Below are 9,126 nucleotides of genomic sequence, written 5' to 3'. Positions count from 1 at the left end.
ATATCGTTTATTGTGAAAAATGCAACTGCAAAAAAAAGAGCTGATTAAATATAAAAATGAAAAGAATTATGTTGTGAACTTTCCCAAAAAAGTATATGGGGAAATAATTGCACTTTTGTGATTAATTATTACCGACATTACACATTTGTCTCATACTTAAACCTCAGCGAATACATTTGAAGACATGTTTTAACACGTTTCTGTTGGATTGACATAAAATGATCGGAATATCGTTATTGGAATAAAAAAACAACACCATTATTGAGATATTAATTGTATTAAACTAGAACCACTTCCACTGTCTAAAAGAAATGCAAGTGAATTTAATAGTTTCAGATTCTAAATTTGTTACTGTCATTTCCTTTCAAAATCTTGTCAACTTGCACCTGTAGTTTAGACTATATTCAGAAACATATTGGATTCTTGCAGTTGTTTTTCACTTCATATTTCAAATGTTCGTGCTCCTGGAGTTGAACTGAGACATAAATCGCACATTTAATTGAATCACATTGTGAGAGGGCAGTGAATAAAAATGTGTGGGGTAAAATGCACATTTGATCAGAGTTAAATGATACATCATGGTGTTTACTAGATTTGAATAGGCTTTGGTGTGTGACATTCTGTGCCACGTCCTGCACTTTTACTTTGGGTGAAAACAGCAAACCAGTGAGTGGACAAGCGGGTTGTTGCATGTCAATTTCATCATTTGTGTTTTTTGGAATGACACATTAACCTTTATTTGCCAATATTTAACTAACCCACAATTGTTCCATTTTCTGAATGTTAGCAGATCTAGTTTATTCTCCAGGTGGTCTCGGAAAAACGGGTTGATCCTGGCTTTTAGGACTTTAATGGTTGTTTGGTTATGAATGGAAACCTGTCGACCCAACTTTGTTTGAGTTTACACACTCAAGACTTAACAATAGACTACATTCCAGGTGAAATAAAGCATATACACCAGAAGAAGGAACACAGAACGGTGTGGTGTCGTCACAATACTTACGTTTCAAACTCGATTTAATTTAAAGGAATTTACTACATTTTGAGTACCAATTTTGATACCACAATGCTAATCAAAAACTGCTCTTTTAAGGTCACAGTCAAAGTTTTAGACAATAGAAAGACATTTTCAACACAAAATAATTTCACTTTTACTATACTCACTATATTAAACCCTCAAGAAAGATCCAATTTGGCTTTGCTGTTGTAATTTTGTGTATAGATTAGATGCTAGTTTTAGTATTAGATTTGACGTTCTGATTTGTGATGCTTTTGACAACCCTAGCATGGTGTAGCACTGCACAACATATCGAAAAAAGTATCAGTGTATTGCAATATTGACTAATGCAAACTAAACCATGCTTTTGAAGAAAATGTACTGTGTTTACAATGAAAGCATTAACTTTGATTTAATCTTGGTTTTGTCTTCTTTTCTTCTATTCTGACAGAGTTTGTCTAATCCATTAAGTCACATGTGTTTTACAGTAAATGGTATGTTTTGTTTAAAAGTGAAATAAAGAATATCACAATAATCTCAACATTGCAGTACCTGAAAGCCATATCACAATAAGTCACTAATAATGGAATGCAGCCTTAGTATGGTGTGATTCTAAGATAAGTCAAGGAGATGTTAAGCTTTAGGGCATCCAGAGTTCAGATATTTTTAACTTATATTTTAGCTGGAAACAAAGAGTCAACTAAACAAAAGACAGAACTCATCCTCACACAGTATCACTTCCTTCTTCCATCACATCCAGGAATTCAAAGAGCCAATAATCAGAAATATAGAGTAGAAGTATCCATCCAGCAGTGGGTGAGACTTTAGAACATTTAACATTTAACATTATAAGAGGATGTGTTTTATCGAATTGATCTGTTATGCATTTTAAGATAAGATAATCATTTATTGTCCACACATGGGGAAATTTCATTGTTGGAAGTTTTATAACTCTTATAAACAAAAACTCTTATATACAAAAACTCCTATAGACAAAAAAATAAATACAAATAAAAATTAAATTGTGTATTGTTTCTGTTTCTTATTCTGTGGTGTTTAAACTAAATACTAAATATAATAGATGTGTTTTTGGACCCCAGTAAGAGTAGTCACATCCAAGGCAACGATTAATGGGGTTCCTAATAAACTCACAAACAAACTACAACATATTGAATTAAGATTGCAGGCTTATTGGAAGGCCACTACCAAAAGAGATCAATGATAAGCTCATTAATTTAGGTTTTCAACAATGCAACCAAAGACAAAGTTTAAGGAAAGATTCAGATTTAAAGGGTAAGGGACAATATTATTTCCCTAATTGTCTTTGTTATAGACAGATCTTTAAACATGTTGAATTGTTTCTTACCTCAAGTCATCAAGCACAATATATTCCAGTTTATTGAACAGTTTTCCTATTTCCAGTCCGTTATGTTAATGAGTAAACTAGTGGTTTTAACACCTTGTCGTGCCTGACTAACACAGAATGAGGAACTCCACATTACACAGGGGATTTTATCTATTTTACTCAAACTTCCTGGTACAATTGTGTGATGTCTTTTTGTCGAGTCCACTGAACGTGTCCCCCTAGTGGTCGTGGTGAGGAAGGGCGCTTCATACATGGTTTTTATTTACAAGAGATGTTACAACATATCCCCTTTTGATAAACACTTATCTGTTAGAATTTGAATAATTGTTGCTGAATTATGTTTGTAGTTGTCACACATTAAGCTTTTTCTTTCAATTATGTTGCTTATTGTGTTGCCCTCCAGTGACCCCTGCTGTTCAAAGTGCCCGATAGCAACTAAAGAATAGCCAAGATATAGCCTTCTAAATGGAACCAAATACTATTACTTGATTTTAAAGCAGTAATAACTGATCATACTAACAACGCTTTTATTTTCTTATTAAATCTTAACCTTTTTTTTTCTTTCTTATTTCGGTGTTTGCTACTAACCTATGTCCATTGTTTGTTTATGAGATTATTTCTAATGTTTTACCATGCACTTTTTCTGTTTGTTTTCCGATGTAGTTTTCAAACTAAAAACGGCAAATAAACTTAATCAAAGGATTTTAGCTTTGCTTAACGTGCCCCCTGTCGACAAACCCACACAATCACAATAATAGAGTTTAGAGAATGATCCTTTATTAGTTTGCCACCAGCTTGAGTAAAAAACAAAAAACAAACAGGTACAGCAACGAGAAAGTCAGACAAGCGCCGTCTACATTAACAACAGCAGTAACATGCACCTGCCTGGACAGTATTCTGGTGAAAATGAATGAGTTTACACAGTGCTTTTATATCGAGTAACTAGTCACATGGCAGTTTAAGGCCTGATTATTAGAAAAGTTTACATTGGTGTCTTGAAATAATGTTTATAAAATGGTTTGCATGCAATAATGATCAGTACACAGACTATACACTACAGCACAATGGCAGAGGGTGTTACTGGTCACACAGAGGAAGTTAAGATTGTGTTTATGCAATGGCAAAGTGTTTTAAGTGATTACACTACCATTGTTATCTCAGTGTTCTCTATTTGTTAACCTTTGATATACAATAGCTGTTTGTATTCACCGCTCATCATTTCCCCTTAACAGCATTGAGAAAGGAAGCACGAGTTATTAGCTGCGTAATTGTTAAAAACATGTTAGTCTCACTATTATTAGCACATCTCATGAATGCATATCATATCCACTATCAACATGTTTTAATGAAGGTGTAAAAAGACATATTTTAGTTCGGGTCGGTAATGAAACAAGGGCAAATTTGGTTTAAGATTTTTGTACCAAGTGGTGCCAAAGTTACAAATTTAACTTAGTGAAATTGATTTAGTTGTTGTGTTTTTTAGCTTGAGTGACAACAAGACAAGGAATCATATCGCTACCATTGTTGCAGAGATCTATAACCTCCAATGTTTGTAGTATTTTCTTTGTTCAATTCGGTGACTATCATAAACTTGTCTTCAGCGTTTGCACAGCACTATCAGGAACTACTAATTTCACTTGTGTGTTCATATCACAGCAATGCATATTCCGTGGTAACAGTGTCCTTCATAGCTCCACGTCCAGAGCCTCTACCCTCCAACGCTGGGTCCGCACGTTGTGAATGGCTTTACAGTGTTGGACCTGCGAGTGCTGGCAGTAACAGTAAGAGTCAGGTTAGCTGTTCCTCTGGCCGGCCTCCCTCTGGTTTGAGGGCATGCTCTGGCCGTCCTCTGCTTCGTCGCCTTCTGTGGAGAAACAAAACGAGATACAAGCGTGATTACGGTTTTCTAGAACATCGTTGGACGCACTGGACACATTGCAAAAGGATACGGTCGGTGGATATCTTTGGAATTTGTCCTGGCAGCCGGGAAAACAGCCATCACAAAAAAATGGATGACACAAACTGCATTGACATCAAGGACTAGACCGATATTATAATTGAGAAGATCACATTTGGACTTAACTTGAAATTGGACAAATTTGACCGATATTGGACGAATTGGGATGGTAATTTTGGAGTTTTATCTGGATGTATTTTATCGTGATTTGCTGTGTTCTCTCTGGTTCTGGTCTTGTTCTGTTTCTCGTGTTTGTTGTAGTGTTTTAAAAAAAGAGAAAATATTGAAAAAAGGGAAAAAAGAACAAGGATACTCTGTGTTTTGTGTGCACTTCAAACATGAATTGCAAAGAGAATGAATGCCACGGTGAGAAAGTAGCAATATTTGACTGCTAAAATTGTTTAAACTGATTATATGATATGAAGGGAATGCCAAATGTATTAACTTTACTAAATTGTATTAAACTGTACTTTGACATAATAACTGAGTTAGGCTTAGACAATGTCCTCACATGCACATGCAGACACACACACACCACATTCTTGCTCTATTACGCAGTCTTTTGAGTGTACCGCAGACAACTCAAGGACAACTCCATGTGAAGCAACAGAGGCGAGTGGAAAAACACTGACGAGAAGACCAACGAGACGCGTCACGCCACCCTTCATCATACGCCTTATATGAAATGTTATAAAATATTCAGCGCAAGGTTTTACAGGCGCGTCCGGACCGCCCGTGTAAGTCGCCTTCACATTCGATGGGGACAGCTGGTAAGCGCTCTGTTGATCTGTATTAGAATTGTACTGTCAGGGGATAAACATCGGATCGATTCTAACCTTTATGATTCTTGCCCTAGAGAATGAATGCCACGGTGAGATAATAACAATATTTGACTGCTAATATTGTTAAAACTGATTATATGATACATGATTATAAAATGAATGGAGTGCTGTGTTTTACTCTTTAGTGTGATATTTAAAGAATCGGGAATAATTTGTGCTACTTTTTAGGGTAATAAAGGGGATAATCTGGTAACATTTGATTTAATTTGATGTTTAGTCATGAGACAACTGTAAACTTAGGCAACATTGGTAATTGTGAAGTTGGATATGAAGAAGGCCGGGACACAGACGAGGCTTGACGTGATGTAACGCACCTCCCCCTCCAGCGTTGATGTGCAGTTGGGACAGGGACAGTGTGAGGGACATCTCACGTCCATCTGGATCCGTGGGACTCTGCAGGATGTCGTGCATGGCGTTCCTCCGTCCTGTCCTGCCTGAAGCAATAAAGTCTGCATATGTGGCCTCAACATCAGACATTGCTCAAACATCGTTCAATCAGCTGCACCTGAAAAAAACAACACAATAACATTTAACTGAGACAATGTAGGAAGTATAACATATTTGGCCAACCATTTTGACTTGCTTTGTTTGGAATGTACTACAAATACATCCGCCTAATCCATCTCAAATGTATTTAATTGCTCAAAATATGTTGAAAAACATGCTTTCTTCAGTGCCTTACAGTAGAACATTCACACCAAAGCAATACTATTTCTATGAAGGCAATTAGTCGAACCTCCACTAATAAAGTTACTTAGTGCTTAGTGCATCTTTAAAATTAAGTTTATCAAGAGGAATGTTGCAAGCTACTTATAATGGAGAAAATCAGTGTTATTTCTCATGCATAAAGAACAATATTAATGATTTGCGAGTTGTGTTAGTCAGACTGGCTAAAGGTAGTGAGGCTTTAGGCCAGACAAGCACACAATGATGCCGTTTTGCTGAAGGCTAAACACAAATCCTGCTGGACAAACAATGAATGACCTAACCCACCTTGAGTGTCGACAGTCCAGTGTTGTGAACCGGCTCTGCTCAGGGAGTGACTTCATCCACAGGACAGCGCCATGGGCCCAACAGCCCAGCAACAAAACCTAAAGCAAACAAACGCAAAAGGACAATCTGGAGGTAACGCACAGAGCACGTCTGTGGGTCCAAAAATGATTATTTCTTCAGTTTAGTAAAGCCATAAACGTAATAAATGCGTTATTATTCCTGGAAACGGGATACGGTTTGGGGAAAACCAGAGTCGATTCTCCACGGCCGTCGCATCTTCCTCCTTAACGACCAATCACAGGCCAGCTATTCTAATCTGAGCACTGATTGGCTGTGACACACAAAGGGATGAGAGTAGAAAGCTCCGGGCAGCGCCAAGGTTAATGCTTCATTTAATGTCCACTTTTAAACATAAACTATGGTTAAATAGTTTTTGTATTCATGTTAGAACCACACTGATTACAGCCAGATGCCAAATATGTCAAACAGGCTTTTACAATGCCAAGTAGCCATAAACAAGCCTATTCGACGACCCCGGAAGAGTGTAGTCACTTTCAAGGCCATGGTTAATGGGGTTCCTAATAAACAAACAAACTACAACAAAGATAGATTGCAAGCGTATTGGAAGGCTACTACCAACGCGATCGATGGTGCCAAAGCAATAAGCCCAATTAATTTAGGTTTCAACAATACAAGTAATAGTTGGGTATTCATATTTTTTTAAATGTAAAATTACGCAATATGTTTGCTTTATTAACAGTTGATTTGGCTTGATGATCTGGTCTACTGATGATATCGTCACAATCTTTTTTATTTTGTTTGTAAGACATTTTTTAACCACACGAGGGCGCCACAGGAACAAAACATATTTAAAGAATGGGCGGAACTGAAGGTTATCCAGACACCTGTTGACAAAGTGATGCTCCTCTCAGTTATTAGGTGGACATTCCTCATTCCCTGGCTGGTGTGTTGTATAGTAGGGATGGTCTATCTTTTAATAATCAGGCTAATAGGCCTAATTATGTGGAGCTCACATCTTCTGTGTGCCTTAAACTAGTACATTTCAGGTTTTATCAAAGATAAGATAATATTAATGCAGGTTGTAAAATGGCTCCGTCTCTCTCTGTCACAGCCTGTAATCCTGCTTCACAGACTCTTCAGTGAAAATGTGTCTCTCCCTCAGCCCTGCGCTGGACTCATCCACAACAGTCAGTAAGTATCTTCAGTTGGAGGCAGTCTCCCTGATGGACACTGAGCAGCACCACTGGAGCAGACAAGTAGCAGGCTTAAGGGGACTTCAGTTTTTAGATTAGGCCAGATGAAACTTTAATGATCCCTGTGGAGATGTCAGGTCATTAGGAGAGAGAACGGATAAGAATAGCTCACATGGAGTGGGCTGGAAAAGAGTCTCCAAGAAATGTGCTATTGAAAAGCATTTTTGGTGCTTTGCCAGTTGGTGCAGTGGTTAAGGATGACTAGTGGTTACTATCATTGCGGCGTGGTGAGTTCAAGTCCAGCCCATGGCATTTGTCCTGTCAAATAAAAACATCCGGCCAGAAAAATCTTTCAAAAATAATAAATAAAAGTACATGAATTATTAAAGTGACAGGTGTTATAAAGTCCACATGAGTCAAACGGATGAGGGAACGAAATGTTCTTATGGCCAAAGCTTCTGGTCCGAATGTTTCGAAGCCTCCTCGGAAAACACAGAACCATCGGCCCTACACCCTCCTGACACACAGAAGTACGCCCTCTCAAATACATAGCCATTTGTTGACATTGCACACGCTATTAGGCCTACTTGGTCCTTCAGACTGGGACTAATCGTGTCTGTTATTTGCGAATAGGCGAATCTCGTGGTGAGCAGCAACAGCAGACAGATTCTCCTTGTCTCCATGTGCATCTGCCTCCACAGAGCCAGTCCCTCTCATCACCTGTAGGGGTCGCTGCCGACACTGGTACCCGGGCGCTCGCTGTCTGTCAGTCCGTCTGGCAGAGGTGGTGTGTGTGAGGAGAGGAGGAGAGGAGGAGAGGAGGAGGGTGGGGGGGGGATTGAGAGAGAGAGAGAGAGAGAGAGAGAGAGAGAGAGAGAGAGAGAGAGAGAGAGAGAGAGAGAGAGAGAGAGAGAGAGAGAGAGAGAGAGAGGAGAGAGCCGCACACCTCTGCCTGGCTGCTCCTGTGCGCAGTGCTCCGAGCCACACCGCTTCCTCGTCTCCTCCCTCCTCGCGCCCTCGCTCCCTCCCTCGCGCGCGCGCACAGCTGGCTCTCCTCAGCCCCTATCTGTTGGATGCTGGCCGCGTCCGCCCGGTTTCCTCTCCCCACACTACGCGGACTATACTTCATAAGCAGGGATGACGCTCCATCTTCTACTTTGCATGGTGTAAATCCAGGAGGGAGAAGCGCGCGCCTCGGAACCGAAGCGGGGGGGAGTCCAAGCGCTCGGGAAAGGAAACGAGGGAATTGTCTCCTATCCCCATCACCATCGAGGGAATTGATTTCACAGTAAGCAGCTGCAATGTCATTTCCGTATTTCGCTCGTCTCGCGCCTCTGAACGCTCGTCCGATGTGACAGGATGCTGGGAATATGTCTGTTTTGCAGCAATAAGTGCGCGAGTGGACGAGGCGTGCGGAGAGTGGCGTCCAAACGGGGGGGCTCTGTGTAAAAAGCATGGTGGCGCGCTCGTATTGATCGGGGGGCTAGAAAATGGAATACCCCTATTCTAGGTCCATCCATACTCACCCATCCTCGTATCCATCCCTCTATCTGTCCATCCAGCCAAGGACGGAGGGTGTGTGTGTGTGTGTGTTGTGGGGGTCGCATAGGAAGATGGAAACCAGGAGGGAGGAGGGGTGGATTGGGGATGATGATGTTGTTGCTGTTGTGAAATCGGCTATTAGTTTTCAGATTGACCTAAATATCCTATCTGCGACTAAATGGACACGCGGCGTCATGACCGCTTTGTGCCGCGTT

The 9,126-nt window shown here is 40.0% G+C and overlaps 2 protein-coding genes across 3 annotated transcripts in view; one reads left to right on the top strand and one right to left on the bottom strand.

Annotated features, from left to right (window-relative positions):
* Positions 1-3,120: 3,120 nt before the first annotated feature.
* pkia (cAMP-dependent protein kinase inhibitor alpha) lies at positions 3,121-6,452 on the bottom strand. 2 transcript variants are annotated; one of them, XM_072440960.1, is made up of 3 exons: positions 6,156-6,452; positions 5,477-5,667; positions 3,121-4,224 (listed from the first exon to the last, which is right to left on the bottom strand). In XM_072440960.1, the coding sequence occupies exons 2-3, from the start codon at positions 5,637-5,639 to the stop codon at positions 4,157-4,159; spliced, it is 231 nt and encodes a 76-aa protein (XP_072297061.1). In that variant the 5' UTR covers positions 5,640-5,667; positions 6,156-6,452; the 3' UTR covers positions 3,121-4,156. The 2 variants fall into 2 exon arrangements, with proteins under 2 accessions (XP_072297061.1, XP_072297060.1); XM_072440959.1 differs by having other exon boundaries at positions 3,121-4,227; positions 6,156-6,448.
* Positions 6,453-8,494: 2,042 nt separating this feature from the next.
* The window catches only part of ctnnd2b (catenin (cadherin-associated protein), delta 2b), a 149,650-nt gene continuing 149,018 nt past the window's right edge, over positions 8,495-9,126 (top strand). Inside the window, exon 1 of the mRNA XM_072440958.1 lies at positions 8,495-8,657. The gene's annotated coding sequence lies outside the window, so the exon portion shown is untranslated. The remainder of the gene's footprint in view (positions 8,658-9,126) is intronic.

The sequence above is a fragment of the Eucyclogobius newberryi genome, unplaced genomic scaffold (genome assembly GCF_026437365.1).
Source record: "Eucyclogobius newberryi isolate DKJ021-1_F unplaced genomic scaffold, fEucNew1.0.hap1 SCAF_12, whole genome shotgun sequence".
Taxonomy (NCBI): domain Eukaryota; kingdom Metazoa; phylum Chordata; class Actinopteri; order Gobiiformes; family Gobiidae; genus Eucyclogobius; species Eucyclogobius newberryi.
This window is presented reverse-complemented; position numbering and strand designations above follow the sequence as displayed.

Excerpts from the sequence above, each read along its gene's own strand:
- pkia (XM_072440959.1), bottom strand. The coding sequence starts at position 5,639 with ATGTCTGATGTTGAGGCCACATATGCAGACTTTATTGCTTCAGGCAGG. Across the intron at positions 4,228-5,476 it reads CATCAACGCTGGAGGGGGAG|AAGGCGACGAAGCAGAGGAC; the intron begins GTGCGTTACATC and ends GTTTCTCCACAG.